The sequence below is a fragment of the Phocoena phocoena genome, chromosome 8 (genome assembly GCF_963924675.1).
Source record: "Phocoena phocoena chromosome 8, mPhoPho1.1, whole genome shotgun sequence".
Classification (NCBI taxonomy): Eukaryota; Metazoa; Chordata; class Mammalia; order Artiodactyla; family Phocoenidae; genus Phocoena; species Phocoena phocoena.
This window is the reverse complement of record NC_089226.1, coordinates 61,441,568-61,462,448: the sequence shown is the minus strand read 5'-3', so window position 1 is coordinate 61,462,448 and position 20,881 is coordinate 61,441,568. Positions and strand designations below refer to the sequence as shown.

The 20,881-nt window shown below is 42.2% G+C and overlaps 2 protein-coding genes across 3 annotated transcripts; both read right to left on the bottom strand.

Moving 5' to 3' along the window:
- Nucleotides 1-6,868: 6,868 nt before the first annotated feature.
- Nucleotides 6,869-9,567, bottom strand: LOC136126949 (olfactory receptor 52E5-like). The gene is given in 3 exon segments (XM_065882392.1): nt 6,869-7,512; nt 7,515-7,814; nt 9,555-9,567. Coding segments are annotated over 3 exon segments (957 nt in total).
- Nucleotides 9,568-11,913: 2,346 nt separating this feature from the next.
- On the bottom strand, nt 11,914-19,278 carry LOC136127653 (tripartite motif-containing protein 6). Of its 2 annotated transcripts, none has more exons than XM_065883295.1 (7): nt 18,817-19,278; nt 18,225-18,320; nt 17,325-17,555; nt 14,808-14,830; nt 13,009-13,109; nt 12,698-12,724; nt 11,914-12,476 (listed from the first exon to the last, which is right to left on the bottom strand). In XM_065883295.1, exons 1-7 carry the CDS (start codon nt 19,237-19,239, stop codon nt 11,914-11,916), a joined length of 1,464 nt encoding a protein of 487 aa, XP_065739367.1. In that variant the 5' UTR covers nt 19,240-19,278. The 2 variants fall into 2 exon arrangements, with proteins under 2 accessions (XP_065739367.1, XP_065739366.1); XM_065883294.1 differs by having other exon boundaries at nt 17,325-17,549; nt 18,817-19,239.
- Between the last annotated feature and the right edge of the window lie 1,603 nt (nt 19,279-20,881).

Sequence of the window (20,881 nt, the reverse complement as noted above, 5' to 3'; positions counted from 1 at the left end):
ACACTTAAAATCCAAGCCTCTTTACACTGAAAGTGAGTGTCTGGAGGCTCTTTCCCAAGAGTATATGGCATATTGATCAATCTGTCACTCAGTGGAGAGTAGGAAGAATGAGGCATAGTGATCATTATAACATGTTTATTATTTGGTGAACTAAGCCATCCATTTGGCTAGGAAAAAAAGACTTTGCTGCAAAAGGAAAGTGAAGTGATGATACTAAGCAAGGTAGTATTTTCCCACAACAGGAAAAAAAATCTCAGAAATATCTTCTTGCTGATACCAGTTGGCTGGATAAATGTAGTACAGAACTTCTCAGACTCCTTTTAAGTCAGTAGTGTATCTGGGAAGTCAAGGAGACTGCTCTCACCTCAGCCGTGAGGAAGCAAGACACATGGACCCATAAATACCCTCCTTTGGCTCAATCTACAGACAAATCAATATTTACTTTTTCAGAAGTATGTGTCTAAGAAAAGGCTCAGCCTATTTCTCAAGCAGGACACAGTTCTTAATTCTATTATAAACATCCAAGTAAATGTAATAGATTCAGTGACTTTGTTGAGGAAATTCACCAAGGTCTGTTTGTCCCTAGAATATTGACTCCTCTAGTCTCCCTTCCCAATTATGTCCCAACAACAGTGCCTCCTGATAGACAACAAACTGCATAAACTCAAAGGCTGAGTAGAAAATCATTGCTTGTTTGAATCATATACGGGACTCCTGATGTCACCATGGCAGAATGGCAAGGCAGGTCTCAGGAATACATTTAGATGGTCCTGGGCAGGGGACTGGGTCTGGGGAAGGATTCAAATCCCTGCATTCCATCCATTGAACTTCTATCCCTGAGATGCAGCTTACCGACGTTCCACCCAGTGCCTTCTCTTCCTTCCTACCACAGGTGATGGGGAATCACTGGAAAACATGGAAGTGATCTAAAAGTGTCCCTTTGCCTCTCTCTCTTATGAGTCTAAAATAAAAGATGGTGAATTATTTAATAAAACATCTGTAAGAGGCAAACAAGATGTAGATCAGTCTCTAGGGCAGACAGTGTCTCAGAGAGACCAGGAGAACCACAGAAACCTCCAGAGGTTCTCCTACCACTTCTCACTATTCTCACTCCACAAGTTGGATTGTAGCTTGGCAATCAATGTGTATATATGATAGAGTCGAGGCTAATTTTTCCGAACAGAATTCTTTTTCCTCGTAAACACAAATAAATTTACATTTTCAGACATACCTACAATTGTGTGAGGCTGTAAGACTAAGCCTGTCCAAGGGAATGGCATGCAGCTCTTCCAGGAATGGCTTTTACCACCTCCTTGATGCCCTCTGCACTCTATCCGCCTCCTCTGGTTAGTTGCAGATAACCCACTGGAAGACACGAACCCATGGAAAATGGTGGAACCACACAGTGGAGGAGGCTAGGACACTGAGTGACTGCAAGGAAGAGAGCTTTCCCCTTCCACATTGCATTGGACTGGATGTTATTAAAAAATATAAAATTGTTTTGTGTTAAAACACTGACAAATTGGAACTGATTTTTTGATAGCTGGAAGGTTATTCTAACTAAGGCTGCAGACAATGAGAAAATTGACATCCAGTGCTAGAAGGATCACCTAACAAGTTGACCTGTCTACTAAATGGCAATTCTAGGGAAAAGGTTGAAAGAATTCAAAATAATAATGTGTGTTTGAGATTGTTGATTTCACTTGACAAGTTATTATGAGAAATAAATGAGGTTAGCAGAAAGTTAGCTGGTTTTCAAGCAGAAATGAATCATAATACATAAAGGCCATAAATATAAAGCCTTGAAGAATTTTCCTAGTACTTGGGAAGTCAAAGGTTAAGAGAAAGATTTAGAATGCCTTTAAGTAACAAAGACTCATAGAAAGCAGCCCTGAGAAGAGACTACATTATGTGGATAGCTGTCCTACTAAAGTCTGATAGCCTTAGGTAGACACAGTTATGTAGAAAAGCAGTGGCATGGGGAAAGCAAAAAGACATTAAAAAAAGGAAAAAAGGGCTTCCCTGGTGGCGCAGTGGTTGAGAGTCCACCTGCCGATGCAGGGGACATGGGTTCGTGCCCCGGTCCGGGAAGATCCCACATGCCGCGTAGCGGCTGGGCCCGTGAGCCATGGCCGCTGAGCCTGCGCGTCCGGAGCCTGTGCCCCGCAATGGGGGAGGCCACAACAGTGAGAGGCCCGCGTACCGCAAAAAAAACAAAAAAAAAAACAAAAAAAAAAAAAAAAAGGAAAAAAAAAATTTTTACCTAAGAAAATCCTTGTTAAGTTTCGAGAGGGTTCGTTGCCAAAGGAACATGAGCTAGGCTTTTAAAAATGCTTTTGATTAAAAATTAAAACAATTTTTAATATTTTACAGACATAAAGCAGTCTCCATATGTAGTATCTGCAAAAGAAGTCACATTCTCCAATGTCTGCTTCATATAAGGCAATGGGGGATATTGAAGAAGGTACAATCCCACATATGCAGAAAAAGGGACATAGAAAACAATGGCCAGGAGAGATTCTCCCAGAGTCATATCCAGGACCTAGTCAGGGAACTTATTCTACTGTCAGGAGATAAAAGTATTGCAAAGCCTGCCCCCAAAGTATTCCAGAATTACCACTGACAAGTTCTTGTTAAATGTATTCCATGTTTCACTTCAACTGGGAATCCTTTTGACTGGTATTCAGTTTCTGCTCCACCATTAAACGTGTGGTAGTAGGAGGAAGATGACTGGTCCAAGAGAAACCACATCAGGACCTGATGGAAATGACCACACACTCCTGGAGATCTTGGACTCTATGCTGCATATAGTGGCTAGATGAGAGTTCGCTTAGCCTCATTTGGGAAGAGGTTACGTATGTTTTACATGTGAGGGTCTCTCATATAATTTCTCTGAAGAAATAAATATTTAGTCACCTGGTGTCTCCAGCTAGATTTATGTGAAGTTTCTGGCCAATGGAATGACAGAGAAAATGATGTAGCTCTCTCCCAGATTGAGTCCCTACAACCTCCTACAAAATCTTGCACATTCTCTCCCTTCACTTGCCTGACAGATTCAGAAGAACCAGTGGCAGTCTGTAAGGGACAAGAACATGAAGGAGCCAACTAATGAAAGAAACATGGGTCTCTAAACGCTGATGTGAAACAAAGCCCACATTCATTGGAATGGTATGTGGATGAGAAGTAAACTTTTATTACATTGTTACTGTGATATCTTTGTGGTAGAAACTAACTTTACTTGCACTGACTAATTCAATATATGTTGGGTTGCGTAGGGCTCTGCCTTTGTTGTTTACAATCTGGAGCCTGAAAAACTTTAGAAAACTACAAAACTATCCAGTTGAAGTCTAACTGCAGCTCACTCCTCGAAAATGTAGTAGGAAAAATAGATTTATGTAGCAAATGTGCCTAATGTCTCACTCTTGACTCTGGTCACTATTAATTAAATGATCATTAGTAATTTATCTTTTTGCTCAATTGCCTAATCTGCAAGATTGGGAATAATGATAATTCATAGGCTATTTTGAACGTAATCTCTTTGAAAGTAGTTTACTTCTTGGTAACTACCTATGCTAACCACTACCGTGCTAATCACACATAAAGCACTCGCTAACTAATTTTTGGTTGAAAAATGAAGAAATGAATAAATGTTACTATTATACGTAATTTGTCCTTAGTCAAACATTGCTAATGTAATGTTATAAAATACTGAGATTAAAAAAAATACTGAGATATACTCTATCCTTATGAATACTTGACTCATGTCATGGATTTGATATTGACTCTTCAATGTCAATGGAGAAAAGAAAATCAGAGTATAAACTGTTATATATCTTTTATTTTTAAAATTAATCATTAAAATCCCCACGTGCCTTATGATCATGAAGTACACTATTTTCTTTTTTAAGCTATCCCCTGACCCTCCGCTAGCATTGGAGATCCCAGGAGTTTTCTGATTTCAAAGTTGTCAGTTTCCTTTCAGACACCAAGCAGAAGTTAACTGGAATCACTTCAGTATTGCTATTCTGGTTAATAGCCACGAGGAGGCACTGTTGAGTTGCCAACAATGAAGCATTTATTTACTCCTGGCAGTAATGCCCTGCTGTTTAGACTCCCTGACTGCCAGTCTTGATGTCCCACACTAGGCCTCTGAGGTCGCAGCTCCCATCATTAACACCCATATGCTTAGAATATATCCGAAGCATATCAGATGACTATGTACCAAGAGGCTCCCCAACTCTACTTTATGATATGTGGAATACACAGTTTTATTTCCTCAACAATATTTAGGTCTTTGTTTTGAGCATTGGTCACCAGGATAGATTTCTTTTTCCTCTAGATATTTAATTCCCAGGTAACCTGTTGCTCTCTCTTGCTACTGGGTCTTGATTTAAATTTGCTCTGTTCCTGAATACTGTTCAATGGTTTCAGATCTTTTTTCTCAAAAGAATCTGTGCTGCTCATGCAAATTTCTCATGCAAATTCAACAAACCTGCAAACCAGGGAGTGAGGTGGTAGGTCCCACCCTCCCCTTCTCTTGTTCTTAATACACCTTCTTCCAGTACAGTTGGACCATAGACTATAATAGCAAAGTGACTCTTAACAGATTTTCTCAGTTAAATTGACAAAACATCTACAGTCTACTAATTTCAAAGGCATTAATTAATACTAAATCTAGCCAACCAAGACTGGGCTAATGGACGTTTTTGGGTTTTTTTTTGGCGGTACGCGGGCCTCTCACTGTTGTGGCCTCTCCCATTGCGGAGCACAGGCTCCGGATGCACACGCACAGCGGCCATGGCTCACAGGTCCAGCCGCTCTGCGGCACGCGGGATCTTCCCGGACCGGGGCACGAACCCGTGTCCCCTGCATTGGCAGGCAGACTCTCAACCACTGCGCCACCAGGGAAGCCCTAGGACGTTTTTAATACTGTTGGAACTTCATGGCAGAGTTGAATCTGCCTTTTAAGATCTGGTTCTTTGAGTAATCCTGCCCCCCACCCTGACCCTGTCTCCTTTATCTGTATGTAGACTCACCCCAAAGCCTGTCTTAGGCCTATTGTGTCCAGTTCCTTGAAGCACCTGCACTGGGCTTGACAATGCTGTGAGAACGTGTGGTCCTCTTTAGCCTCTCTCCTTAGAACCAGGGCAGGGAGCCGCCCTTCAGTATGTAGCTTGTCTGTTCCTTAGAGTTAGGGCTTGACTTCTGTGGAACTAGAGATCCACTGTAGACACTATCTGTCAACTCTACACTTAGGCACTTCAATACCATCAGTAAAGGAATGTTTACTGAGCCCCTTCATGTGCCAAAATTGTGCTAGTTATTGTGAGGAATAACAGCTGGTGTCCCTACATCCTTTACAAATCCCTGTAACAAATTGGTAGCATCTATCCCTGTGTATACCCACTTTGAGTCAAGCTTCTCATAATTGTGTTGCCATTTGCAATGATTTAGAGAATCTGTATTTTCTCTATTTTTTGATTTTGTCATCAGGATAATGTTAATTTTTTAAATAATTTTGAAAGCTTTGCAAATGTTTTAGTATTGCAAAACAGTTAATATAGTATAAGAAACATATGAAAAGTTATCATGGTCTACCATCTTACTTGGAAAAAAATCTGCAATGACTTATTTTGTCATCTTCCTTCATATTTTGATCTGTTTAGTTTTTTTCTAAATCTTGTTTGTGTCAATATTGTAATTTCTATTTAGAAACTGATCATTCGGTCATTTTTCTTTATAAATTTACACAAAGTATCATTTTTTTCAGTTCACTTCCTCTCTTAGTTTACATTACTATTACTTTAGCCCTATTCTTTGTATATTCCTTGCTCATTCTACCTTAAATTTCAGCCAGGGTCCCATTTCCAATTAGAAGCCAACTTCATGTTTTTGCAGCTCCTAGAATACCCAGAGAAATCAATCAATATCCTATCTAGCTTCCATACTCAAATGAGAATGATTTTATATTATGTCAGCAGTCATTCTATTTCATTCTGCCCTGAAGCTCACCCTAACGAGAACCGCAGGGCATGAGGTTTCACTGAGTCCTCAAGCCCAGAGAAAGCCCTCTTAACTCTTCAGGCTTTATAGTTTTCTAAATGAAATGCTCTGACCAAGGTAAGGGCTGAGTCCCTAAAGAGCCCCAAGCAATGGGATCATCTGGAGCTGGAGACCTCACTTCATATCAGTGACTGTATAGTAGGATTGGATTTAGTAAGTTAAATCTACATGCACCAGAAGTAACAACCACACTAGAAATACATGTGTTCATTTGTTGTCAAACGTTTTTACGTTTCATAAGCTGCAGAGATTTTCACAACAGTTTTTTTTTTTTTGAGTTATTTTATTGGTAAGGATACCGAAGCTCAAAGAGCTCTAAGTGACATTCTCACGTACATCTTCCAGTCAAGGCCAGAGCCTGAATTTAAACCTGTATCTCATGACTCATTGTGCATTTCTCTTCCCACTATATCCTGCTTGGTTTTCATGAAATTCATCATTTTTATAGTCATGGACTTCAGCTTCTGACATGTGAATGAAGAGAATCCCCATGAGAAAGAAAAGTATTTAAGGTAGTTACTGGGGCCACTTTTTCAAACTTTTTTCTCACCTTAGGAATCTTGTAGTATCAGTGGGGTTTAAATGTGAGAATTTTTTGTTGTACTTTTCCTGTGGCAAAAGATAGAGTGATTATTTTGGAATCTTTGAGCTCTGCCTTCTAATGTGGTGTACATGATGACTAATAAGGAAAATGTAGTAGAGGATTACACGTAGAGGATTTTAACAAAAATATTCCAGTGTTTACTTCTGTTTTGATCTTATCATTCCACTGAATGATCATGGAAGATCCTCTTGGGGTTAAATATCAGTAGCTTTTAGGGTTAAGCATCCTAAGTGCCTGCTCTCTTATCTGTTTTGTCCTGACCCCATAGATTACAGGGTTAAGGGCAGGGGGTAAAACCACATATAGATTGGCCAGAAGTATGGGGATATAATGAGGGATGTTGTGGCCAAAGCAGTGTGTCATGAAGGAGAAGAGTGCTGGCAGGTAGAAGGCCAACATTAAGCAGACATGGGAGCCAAATGTCCTGAGTGCCTTGAGGCGGGCATCCCAGGACGGGAGGTAGAAGACTGCTCTGAGGATTTGGACATAGGAAAATCCAATCACAGAAAGGTCAATATATCCCATGGAAAAAGCAATCAAACCATAGAAAGCACTGATCTTAATACTGGCACAAGCCAACTTTGCCAAACCCAGGGGTTCACCATAGGTGTGGGGGATGATCTGGGCATCACAGAAAGGAAGGCTTAGGATAAGGACTCTAAAAGGAGACACACACACCAAAGTCCAGACCATGATGACTATGCCCAGGATGGCTATCACCTTATTGGCGAGTAGTATCATGCTGTATCTCAGGAGGTTGCAGATGGCAATGTATCGGTCTATGGCCACGACTGTCAGCACCGCAGACTCCAGGCCAGTGCATATATGGATTGTGTACATCTTGTGATGCAAGCACCAAACACAATCTCCCTGTGATTGAACCAGAAAACACCCAGCATCTTGGGGATGGTGGCTGTAGACAGGCCAAGGTCAGTGCAGGCCAACATGGCCAGGAAGTAAAACATAGGCTGGTGGAGGCTGCGTTCAGTCTGGATCACAAACAGGATGGTGACATTTCCCATGAGGGTTATTAGATACACTGCAAAGAAGGGGGAGCCAATCCAGATGTTCACATTTTCCAACCTTGGAATCCCTATCAGAAGGAAGGAAGAAGGATGGAACTGTTTATTGTTGGGGTGCAGCGTATCTGTGGGAATTAGTTATAGACACATTTTTTGCAGGAGTTTTCTTGCTTCCAGCGAGAGAACATAACCTCTTTCTGAGCATGTTGCCTAGTTTCTGGAGGAATAGAAAATCTATTCTTTAATTCCATAATACAGCAGAGAAGACCTAGAGAATGAATATGAGCCAGAGTTAAAAAGACACTCTCACTTCAAAGTATTTGCCTCACCTACATAGAAAACCATGTAGAAAATTTCCAAAAACAGCAATTCTGCACTTCACTTCTTATGTCTTTTTTCCCTTGTCTCTAAGAAAGAACCTACATATGGCTATAAAATAACAAGTATTTATTAATTATATCTGTTAATCATGATGTAAAGCCTAAGCAAGATGGTGTGTGTGTGTGTGTGTGTGTGTGTGTGTGTGTGTGTGTGTGTGTGTGTAAAATCACAGGACTTAAATTGAGGTGGAGGGTTTAGGGGAATGATACATTCTTACAAAATAGTCCTGAAAATTAAGAAGATGTTATGTGGATGAATAAACAACAAGTTCCTACTGTATAGCACAGAGGACTATATTTAATATCCTGTGATAAACCATAATGGAAAAGAATATGAAAAAGAATATATATATGTGTAACTGAGTCACTTTGCTGTACAGCAGAAATTAACACAACATTGTAAATCAACTATACGTCAATAAAATTTTAAGAAAAAGAACAAGGAATTGCTAAGTGAAAAACAAAAAAGAAGATGGTACATGGGAGGGAACCCAGTAAAGGTGGTGGATTGAATAGCTGGTGTTGGGATCTGAGCTAAGGAATGGAATTAAGAAATTTTGACATATTGGGAGACTATTCTATAATTCCAGCAGAACAATAGTCTCTCTCAGAACTACAAAGTCTTATTACTTTTCCCTTCTAGCACCCATCACCAAATATTTCTTAGCTCAGATTTAATGACATACTATCCAGAGAGCCTTCCACAGTTGGCTTATTTCATGATTATTTATTCTTTTCATTATTTTCCAGGGGTCTATTTATCTTGCTGTTACGTTAGTTATCATTGGTTATCAGTGGTTCTTTTTTTTTTTTTTTTTTTTGCGGTACACGGGCCTCTCACTGTTGTGGCCTCTCCTGTTGCGGAGCACAGGCTCCGGATGCGCAGGCTCAGCGACCATGGCTCACGGGCCCAGCCAGTCCGCGGCATGTGGGAACTTCTCAGACCAGGGCACGAACCCGTGTCCCCTGCATCGGTAGGCGGACTCTCAACCACTGTGCCACCAGGGAAGCCCATCAGTGGTTCTTAAAGTGTAGTCCCTGGGCCATGGGTATCAGCATTATCTGGTAATTTATTATAAATGCTAATTATTGGACACTACCCCAGACTCACTACATCAGAATCTCTGGGGCTGGGACACAGTAATATGTTATTGAACCCTCCAGGTGATTCTGATGTTCATTCTAGCTTAAAAAAACACTGCTAAATTTTTACCACTAGGGTATAATCTCTTTGAGGTCAAAATCAGTGTCAGATTTATCTCCATGGTATACTTTATATAGTGATAGGCAGTGATCAGCAATAATTAGCAAATGAAAGTTAAAAGTTTACTGGAAACAATCTTTCCAGTTATTGTATACAAGGTCCTAGATAAATACAAACTGGGTTATAGAATAGCGTGTAGAAGGATTTTGGAGGAGATCTCAGGAATTATACTTGTAAAAAACTAGTAATGTATGATTGGGTCAAAGGAGAAGCTGACTCACCATGAGGCTGCATCTGGGGCCTGCATGATACTATGGGAAGCTCCTGTGCTGGAATGGCCCTTCTGTGTTATCCCATAATGAGGCAAGGAAGCCAGTTATTTGTACTCCCATGGTATCCTGTCATTGGCGGAGGATTACCCTGTGTGATAGGACAAAACTTTGGATAAGGTAGTTCCTTGGGTCTGAGGACAATTCCAGGGAGGGGTGCAGATGTGAGCTCCCAGTATCTGATATTCCCAGCAGCTGGGAGATAGGTACATAGGTCCTGAAAAGCAGATCTGGGAGGTGTGTCATAGGGTATACTACAGATGGCATTGTGCTTCTACTCTCTCGGCAGTATCTTCTCCTTCAGTCTTGGGAAACTTACTTTCTTTTTACTCATTTGTCTGCATTTAAACCTCACACCTTACTTTGTCTTCTTTCTCTACCCGCAAATGTTTTCTTGTGTCAGAGGTAAAGCTTTAATTTGCTCCTAGATATGGCTTGGAATAAAATTCATGTTTAGTCTTAGTTAAACAAAAAATTCTTCTTAGATATAATCCCCACTCCCAAGGCACACACACACATGCAGTCATGCACACACACACACACATTTTGATATACTGCAGAAAGGCTTAACAAATTTTGGTTCGTTCCAAGCAACTTGCCTTAGAATGCATGCTCTGTTTTTGCTTTTTCTGGACTTAAGACTGAATCCCATGCAGGCCTCACGACTCCATCTTTCCTGTCATCTGGAGACCAGAAATAACTAAAAATTTTTGCATGTGGCATGCAAACTGGAGAATAAGAAATCCCTCATTTATTAACATCCTTTTGATCTTCATAAAATGTTCTTGTCTCTCAGCTTACACGGGCCTCTCACTGTTGTGGTCTCTCCCGTTGCGGAGCACAGGCTCCGGACGCGCAGGCTCAGCGGCCATGGCTCACGGGCCCAGCCGCTCCGCGGCATGTGGGACCTTCCCGGACTGGGGCAGGAACCCGTGTCCCCTGCATTGGCAGGCGGACTCTCAACCACTGTGCCACCAGGGAAGCCCCTACATTATATTTTGAACTAAGTCTTCAAAATATGGTGTGTATTTTATATGTACGGCACATCTCAATTCAGACTAGGCATGTCTGAATTGTTCAACAGCCACTGGAGCCTCTTGGCTATCATAGTGGACAGCCAGATCTTGATATTCAGCTCCTTGATATTCATTCCATCCTTACAGCCCCCTCATCATAATTTCTTTTACAGTTAGCTCAAAAAGCATATAGCATCCCTCTCCCAAAGACAAAGTGCTCATGCACAAGCTGTTCATGTTTGATCATAAAGTAAAGGAGGTATGGAGAAGCTAGAAGAAATCATTCTCTTCCTAAAAGTGCTTCATATTGATTATTTTCTTTTTACATTTTCCTCCCATTCTGACAGAAAAATCTGTATTGGACTGATCATTTTCCTCTTCTCTCCTGTTTTTACTTCAGTGTGTTTAGATTTTTTTTTTTTCAATCACTACCTTAGATTTTTAAGATCCATGAAGTTTGTAGTAAAAACTGAAGTTAGAATCTTTTTTTAAAATTGAATTTAAAGCCACCCAAATTAACATTATAATGGATTTTAGCACTCAATCCTATATGTACTTACATAAAAAAAAAACAGCAATTTCTTTGCCCATGTATTGCATTTTATAAAACCTGACGACGTTACAAGAATGTAAAATTACAGGTCAATTTCTTTCATAAACAGAGATAAAAACAAAACCTAAACAACGTATGAGCAAAAACAAATCCAGTATTGCATATGAAGAATAACAGTGGTTTATTCCAGAAATCTGTGTTAGATTTAAAAATGGAAATAAATCAATGTATTCCAAGAACAGAATAAAAATGACGTGTGATTATCTTAACAATTACAGCGACAATATATGTTGAAATTCAACTTTCCACTCAGTACAAAAACTGACATCAAATTAATAGAAGAGAATTTCCTAAATTTGATTCCATACATCAACAAAGAAAAATCTCCACCAAATGCCATGCTTAATGGTAAAATATTGAGGGAACAGTTCTGAGCTTTCTGAGATGCTCTTCCCAGGTTATAATCCTCAAATTTGGCTCGAATAAAATTTTCCAGTTCTTTCTTTAAAAAAAAAAAAGGGGAAAAATGTTGACAGCTACCCCTCACCCGTCTCAAGATCTGTAATTAATCTGTCAAGGATGTTCACTGTCACCGCTGGGTTACTCAGCTCTAGCACTGAGTGAATGTTCAACAGGAAAGGAGTGAGAACACAGGAAAATCGGAGGTAAGAAAGGAGAAGCTGAGATGCAAAAGAGCCTTGGAGTAGAGAGTACGGCTCAGATGGTGGGAACAGCAGAAAGTTCAAGAGCTTGGGCGGCGCAGGGTCATCGGGACTACACAGTTGCAAGGATTAAAATATGGACATAGGGTGGTAGGAAAGTAATACTTAGAGAAGGTGTAGATGGGGAAGCCGTGGTTGGTGACATTGTAAAAGGAGACCGTGCCGGCCTCATAGTCTAAGAACACCCCAATTCGGCGAGGGGGCACCATCATGGAGAGGAGCAAGGAGGTGGACGATTCCTCATAGGCTCTGTATTCGTGCTTATGATGTAACCCAATCACCCAGTATCCACTTTGAGGCTGGTATCGGGAGTAAACATTCCGATTGTTCGCAAACTGGTTGAAAGAGAACGTAGGTCCCGTTGAATCACTGCACACCCCCAGGATCCAGTCAGTCTTCTTGGCCACGTCTACCTCCCAGTAATGCTTTCCTGAGGAGAAGTGCCGAGAGCCCAGGACGCCACAGCCATAATGCTCTTCCAGATGAGACCCAGACAGCTGAGTGCCCACAAATCTCACCTGCCTCCGGTTCTTAGACAGGACGAGATTTAAATTAGCCGTGTGTGGATTCAGAGTCACGTCCACTGTGGGAGAAAGGTACAGCATCAGCAGATGAGAATGGGTATGTGGGTCTTATGACTCTGAGAAGAGGAAGCGAGGATATGGGTGGGAGGAATTGGAGCTAGGTGGTGGAGCTAGGGGGCTGGGGGGAAACAGCAACACCTCATACCTGAGAGTGTGTGTGTGGGTATGTTTGGCAAGGATAAGAACATGTCAGCTCAAAGAGGCCACAGTTTCTACTTACCCCAGTAGCTCTGGACATCTGTCAGCTCTGTAATGATAAAGAGTCAATCACATTATATAGAACCATCAGTCTCAGGTCTGCTGTCTCTCCCTTACCTGGCTGAGAGGTGTGGAAGGGAATTCTATAAGGATGTGAACCGGCCATTTCATTCCCCCTTCAGTATGACCTGCATCTTTTCAGCACATTGTGTCCCTCCCTCTTTGATCTCTTTCCCTGACACTATTCCCAAATACCAACCCTACCCTGCATTCTTTTTATTTCCTCTACTACCATGGTCTCTCGTCCAAACGCTGTTCCCCAAAACTCCTCACCTCTAAACACTCGCAGCATCTTTTTCAGATCTGGGGCTCGAAACATACTCTTCAGCTTGGTGGGGAGAGCTTCCGGCTTCTTCAGGGTCCAGAGCTCACTCCTAGAGAGAACAGACATTATGAATCTTCAACACTGCTCACCTTGGGTGTCTCTAACACCTGTCTCCTTCATCTCCCAGGCCCCCTGGTGAACTTCAACACTCTTCCTTGAAGAAAATTAGCATCATTCTGCAAAGACCTCTGGCATAGGAGCCAGAAGAACTGGACTAAAAACTAGCTTCTCACCATCTGTGTACACACTGGTAAGATTTTCATTCTTTTTTTATTGGCTGTGTAGTATCTCTCTCTCTCTCTTTCATATATATATATATATATATATATATATATATATATATATATACCACATCTTCTTTATCTATTCATCTGTTGAGGGGCACTTAGGTCGCTTCCACATCTTGGCTATCATAAATAGTGCTGCGATGAATACTGGGGTGAATATATCTTTTGTACAGAACAGGGAATATAGCCAATAGTTTATAATAACTTTAAATGGAGTATAATCTATAAAAGTATTGAATCACTATGTTGTACATCTGAAACTAATATACTCTTGCAAATCAACTATATATACATCAATTAAAAAAAAAGTTGATAGGATTTATCCCGCAAAGCCTCATTTTTGTTCCTTTGTTTGCTTTGTTGTTGTTTTGTAAAATACAATAATTTTCCCTTCTTTCTCTGCATCCCAGAGACTGTATAATATTAAATAAAATAATGGCTGGGAAATCCTTTGCTACCTCTAAAAAAGATACAAAATACTTAAAATGTCAGCACCCTCTTAGAGGGCCTACAGGTATCTGTGTTGACAGGCAGGACATCAGGACCTGCTGCTAGGGCTTTCAGAGTATCAGGTGAAGGGCTCCCTTAGAAGAGTCTGTGATTTAGGTCTCAAGGTCTTGCAGAGGCCTAGGGAGAAAGACCTTCAGAACAGCCTCTTAGGATTCTCGGTCTTTGGGAACATTACGCCAGTTGGAGAAAGGAAATGTCCTCACCTCCAAACTGAGAATAAAGACTTCCGAAGGGACAACAGGCTCCATAGGTCATGTGTTCGTGAGGCGCTTCAAGGTACCAGGTATGTGGGCTACTTTAGGGGTCACCTTGATGAAAGAAATTCTAGAGTAGGTGATAGAGAAGAGAACATGTTTTTGTTTCAGGGCCAAAGCCACTCTTTTCAAGACCTCGGGTCTATATTTTTACTGGAATTGAGAAAAATGGAAGACTGAGGAGAACTAGGTAGCAAGGCATGCCCTGTTCCAAAGCCAAGGGGGAAAGGGAAATTTAAGCAGGTGTCCCAAGAGCTGATTTCTGGACCTTGGAAAAAAAAAGCAAATGGGAAATTTCCCTCTGATAAAGTATGTGGGCAAAGAAAATCCCTGCGTATTTTGAGGTAGCTATGAGCTACTAGAATCAGGACTGGAAGCAGGTACAGAGGTTTGTGGAAAAGGAGTTCTATCACGAGGTACATGGGGAGTCAGTGATATGGTAATCCTTGATTCTTAAGAACACTACTGTCCCAATTTGTGACCTTCTGCCACTCAAATTCTCCTACCATTGAAACCAAGTCATTCCCTTTACTTTGGGGGACCCCAAATTCTCACGAAAAGCCACTCAAGACACCACAGTCCTAAATCTTCCCTGCTTTGTGATTTTTTTTTCCTTTCCCACTGACCACAAGATAACTCTATGGGTACAGGAGTCTTTTGTCAACCCAAGGGAACCACGTCATGTTCTACACATACCTTTTCGCGACATCACTCACATCCTAGGAAAGAAAGAGACAGGTTAAGTCAAGGGTAATAGGACTTGTCCTCTACTACAGCCCCATCCATGTCCCTCATCCCATTCTCACCACCCCATGATGACAGAGGTAGAGATGATCCAATATGGAGGCCACAAAGTAAAGATAAGAGCTGAAAGCAGACTCTCCCTGAGACCCTATGTAGGGATGTCAGGAAATGATTCAATTCATTCATTAGTACCTTTATTTTTACAACAGAGTGTGTGTGTGTGTGTGTGTGTGTGTGTGTGTGTGTGTGTGTGTGTGTGCGGTGTTATATATGTACCTCATCTTTTATTTGCCAGGCACTGTGCCTGCTTCTAGATGCTCTCAAATGACTAAGTCCTGATTTCTGTCTTTGAGATGCTCACATTCTGGTTGCTGAGGACACAAGGGCCATGAAATGTGGTTGTTTCTCAAATTCTACCTCCCCTAACCCTCTATGCTACCTTTTCTGACTTTGTGTATTTTTCTTGATTTCAACACACACACGTGTTGATGATTCCTAAATCTGTACTTCTGCTTACATCTCTTTTATATACCCCTCACATAAGCCACGGGCACCACAAATTCAAGATATCTGAAAGAAAACTTACCTTTCCTGCAACCATGAGGTCTCTTCTGTTATCTTCCATCTTCCTCAATGATCCCAGCATCCAGTCACCAAATGTAGACAAAGTACTGTCCTCAAAGCTACCTGACATCCCATCTTAGACCAAGCCAGTGCATTTCACACCCTTACTGCTCTTTATCGTCATCACTGCCACTGCCTGCCTCATTTGAGTAGAATTGTCTCATGGCCTCCGAATTGGTCTTCCTAACTTCTGCTCCATACACCTCAATGCAGCAGAAGGAAAGGCCAATGGTTTGATCTATGTAACATAGGAATAACTATTTTCATGGTATTGGAGCTATTTTTGGTTGTATTTGACAAAAACACAACTCAAACTGGCTTGCATAAAGTGGTAGAGGTGGATCCAGGATTGTATCAATCTTAAGGCATACTTGTAATAAGGAACTCAAATGATCAAATCTTCCTCTTAGCTTTACTCTCAGGGTTCACATTTTGAAACTTGAAAGCTGCAGGCTTGCATCCAGCTGTCAAATCTTAATGGGTAACCATGTCAAACAAACATGGAAAAGAGAAGGAGGAAGTGTCTGTGATGGGCAAGTTCTGGAGAAATTGACTGTGAGATAACACTCTAGTTAAAATGACCATTGGGCAGTCATACTAACTAGTGGGTAGAAGAGTCTAGACAGGTGCCTGGACTAGCTATTATACAAATTGATGATCCATTTGCACTTACGAAGCAATTTTTCCAGTTTGAAGAGACTTGTAAAGGGGCTAGAACAAGTGGGGGAAGGTGCAAGCATTAGGGCAACCCAACATCAAAGATGAAGAAAAAAGCAAGAAGAATAAACTGAAGTTGTGAAACCAGAAGCAGTGAATGAGGAAAATCTCCAACAGGTGGAAAATAACTATCCCATGACCTCAATACTAGGGCCCAAGTATAAGTAGAGAAATGATTATTCCACCAGGAAAGGGAGCAAGAGGAAAGCAAGAAAGCAAACAGAAAATAAGGAAGAGCCTGAAGGTTCCAGAATGTCACAAGGTGCATCCTGCTTCAACTTAATAGTCCCACTATTCACTCTATGAAGCCAGCAGCCGCTCAGATTTCAACCTCAGTTCAAATCTCTCCATCAGATCTCTTTGGATTTGACAGCTTGCACCCTCCCAAGCCACATACACACACAGACCAGAGCTCATTGTTTGTGCCTCAAAAGTCCTGTTCAAACCTCTATTACAACATGTTCAATGATGCTGCCCTAGAGAAGAAAGTGAAGCAAAGAAGGCTGGTAATTACATAAGAATTCTCTAAGTACTTGAGTTTGGTGTGTGTTTGCCTGTGACTAAGTTGAGTGAAGAGCACCTGACCGATCCCAACACGGCCTCAGAGACAACGGGCACCTAATGGCCAGTGATTCTCAACAGGCGGAGGGAGGATAAGTTCTCCCCAGGGTCATTTGGCAATGTCTGGAGGGTTTTTCTGTTGTCACAGCTAGTTGGATGCTACTGGCATCTAGAGGGTAGAGGCCAGGGATGCTGCTGAACATCCTACAATGCACAGGGCAGCCCCTCACAGCAAAGAATCTTCTAGCCCAAAAGGTCAATAGTACCAAGATTGAGAAATGCTGCAGTAAAACATCACTCGATCTTTTACATTGTATCAAATGAACTTTTGGACTGTCCTTTATACATAAGAAATAAAAATGAGACATTCCTTTAGGATTTGTACTTTTAATTATCCTGTGCTTTATCCATGAACTTTGAACTGTTTAATAGGGAAGAGGCACTACAGGGTCAAAGGAAATTTTTTTCTTTCCCCCACCAAGATAAGGAGTCCCACATCAGAAGGGAAGGAAAGTTAGCCTCTCTTTGCCTTGACCGTCAGACCTCGGGCTCCTTTGCGATTCCTACCTGCAGCAGCTCCGTTGTTGACCCCTGACACCGGCGCTCCAGGTCTGAGATGAGCTCTCTCAGGGACTGGCTCTGCTGCATCAGCTCGCCCTCAGCTTCTGCGATGATGTTCAGCCCCTTCCTCTCCTCCTCCTCCAGCTTCTTCAGCTGCCGCTGCTCCTCTCTGTCCAGGATGCTCCTCAACTGATCAAACTGCTTCTGGATCCTGTGTCTCTCAGGTTCCATCTGATTCTTCAGGAACATGGAAGAGAAAGAGGTTGCTAGTCTGTTGAGCTGAGGGTCTCCAGTATAAGGGGTCGGGGAGGCAGGCTCTGTACTGCTTTCCTGGCAGGTCTCACTGCGGGGGAATGAGCAAATGGGGGAGTAAGTCCTGCAGAACCTGCTCTCTTCTCCTATTCTCCCTTCAGCTCTTCTCAGACCATTGGCCCCAGGCTGTCTTATCTAGGCTTCTGAGATACAGACTTAGATTCCTAGGTGGGATTTAGATTCCAAGCAGCCTCTCTGGCCTCTCAGGACTCACCATCAGCCTCCCCTTCCAGTTTTCGATATTGAGAGTGACCTGTGCATGACCTATTTTTCCAACTTTCAGAGCTCGAAACTATAGAACAAGGTCCAGAATCAGGAATTAAGGGCTGCCAATGGCCATGGTTCCTCTCCCATGATTGTCTTCAAAAACCTAGATTCCCTTTGATATGTTCATTTTCTAACTCCCCCTTCTCTCTCCCTGGCTCTGCACCAAGAACAATACCCTTGTTTGGAAGGGTTGCAGTGAAGGACGAGGCAAAGGGAAGCTCTTCTAGCTAAATCAGGGAACAGACAGAACTAGGTCCCCTTTGCCCTCGGCTCCCACATCCTGCCCTGATTCCCGTCCCAGGACACCTTGAGAAGAATCTCTCTTACCTTCCAGGATGCCCTCTTCTCTCTGATAACAGCTGTTAGTTTCTCAGCTTCCTGCTGCTCTTGCCTCAGCTTCTTCAGAGACTCCTGGAACTTCTCCTGGAAGAAACACATCAAGTCAAGCAGGATCAAGTGTCAAATTGTTTCAGTGTGGAGACATGGAATGAATGGGGGAGAGATTATTATGCTGACCTCAGGAGATGCCTGTCCCGGAATGAAAAACTGAGAAGGTCAAAGTTATCTTTTATAAACAGGGGATAGAAACCACTGGGAATAGGCTGATTCTCTTTTCTCCAGGGGAAGGAACCTGACCATGAACCACTTCAAGTCCTTGACTCTCACTGCCAACATATCCCCTGAACTCTACCTGCCCTGCCCGCTGCTGGCCCCGAGCAGCATCGTCCACTCATGCAGAACCAATCATGAGCAGCGAGAAAGAGCTACAGTCTCTGCTCTTGGCCAGAGGGGCTTTTTCTAGGTTCATCCTCTACGTAAATAGATGGACTACAAAGAAATTAGATTAGAGCATAAAGAAAAGTTAATAATCTACCAAGGAGTCTGTTCCCACCTGCCTTCCCTCCATCTGGGCTCCCACCTGGTACTCCTGGGCCACCTCTTCCATGAGGAACGTGTGGTGACCACGGTGCTCCTGGGACCTCTCGCACAGCCAGCAAATGAGCTTCCCATCCTCCTTACAGAAGAGCTGGAGTTTCTCTCCATGGTGCGCACAAAGAACCACCTTCAGCTGCTTCCCCAAGCCCAACACCACCTCCCTGAGCCTATCCGCTATGTTGGCCAGGTGCCGATTGGGCCGCAGGTTCCCAGGCTGGTAGCTGGTCTGGCACACAGGACAGCTGCTCTCTTCTTCTTGGCCAATACCCAACTCCTTGCTATCCCCCGTGATGCAGGCTTGGCAGAAGCTGTGTCCACAGTCTATGCTCAGGGGTTCTGTCAGGAGCTCCAGGCAGATGGGGCAAGTCACTTCGTCCTGGATGTCCACCAGGACTGCTGAAGTCATTGTAGCCACTCTCCTGGCTCCGGCCTGCCCAGCCCTGACTTCTAAGGTGTTTCTTGTGTATAGAATCCTGGGTAGATGGCCAAAAAAAAGGGTTCAGGGTAAGAAATGAGGCAGACAGAGGCAGGCTGACTGTTCTGGATAAACAGGTCAAGCACCTGGGGTAACAAGAGCTTCTCATTCTAACTTCAAGCATGTTCTTTGCTCCTGCTCACATTAGACAGCAATTTGCACTCTCATTAGAGCAATGATCACGGTTTCCTTTTACTCCTACTGGATGAAGGGACAATGATGTGCTGGAGAGAAGTGGCCTTGGGTAGGCCACTGTCTGTTTAACCTTTTCTCAGCCCACCAAAACACAGCCTCAATGTTCAAAGCACCAGAACATGCCGCTGCCTCAGGATTTTTGCACTTGCTGTTCCTGCTGCAAGGAAGCCCCTTCACCCTGGTATCTGCATGGCTCTCTGACTTCATTCAACTCTCTCCTTACATGTTTTATCAGAAGAGTTTGCTCTGTCAAGCCTAGCTAAGGCATGGCCACCCACACCATCACTCTCAATAGACTTACCTGCTTGATTTTCCTTATCACCACCTAATATGGATCTTTAATTGTTTGAATATTCCCGCTGGAATATAAGCTCCATGAGATCAGAGACTGCTTTTGTTCATTATTGAACTAGCTCAGTGTCCAACACACAGGTCCTCAAGTTTTGATGAAGAAAACTCTAGAACCTCCTCATCCCTCCATAGATGATTAGACCTTTCTCATGAGCTCCTTCACCTCTCTTTCACATGGTGCTGGCACTGCTCTCCAGGATCTAATCTCCAAGATCAAAAGCATCATTTATTGTGACGACACATCTACCTTCTAACAGCTCTTTACAGAGCCCTTTCATCTCTCATGGTCACCTTCCCAAAAAAACCCAAAGAAACAAAAGTGACCACAATAAGGTGATGTTTTATCTTTACAGTTAACTCTTGTATAACCAGTTGTGATTTAGAAATCATATTCCCCTGTTTTATCTCTCATAGGAAAACTCTGAATTAATAAGAGTATTTTTAGCCTCTTGATAAAGAAATAGAGACAGTAATGACTTTATAAAATCACACATCTTATAAAATTGTAGATGTGTTCTAATAAGAACCTGATGTATAAAAAATAAATAAAATAAAATTCAAAAATTCAAAAAAAATTATGCTTCGAGGTAGGGTCAGTATACTCATTTTACAGGTAAAGAAACCTGGACATTGAGGTTGAATCAGCTCTACTGTGAACTGAGAGTGAAAGGGGTGGCCCAAAGAAAACCAAGAGACTTGTGAGAAGAATAGGGGCAGTGGGCAGGTGAAACAATGGATGTTTGCTATGTCTACTAGCTGTCCCTCAGCTACCGCCCCTGATTCATTCTGTCTGGTATTATGGTTAGGTGTTTTCATGTGTATCTACCCTCGGATTGAGAGCCCCTGAGAACTATGTATCTGGACTATGTATTTGTTAATCACTGTATCTCCTGGAGGACCCAGGACAATCCTCTGAATATAGTATATGCTCAATAAATGTTTCTTGACATTATTGTTTCATTAAACTAGTTTAAACCAGAAAAAATAAATAAATAAACGTAGAGTTGGCAAAACCTATCATGTCCAG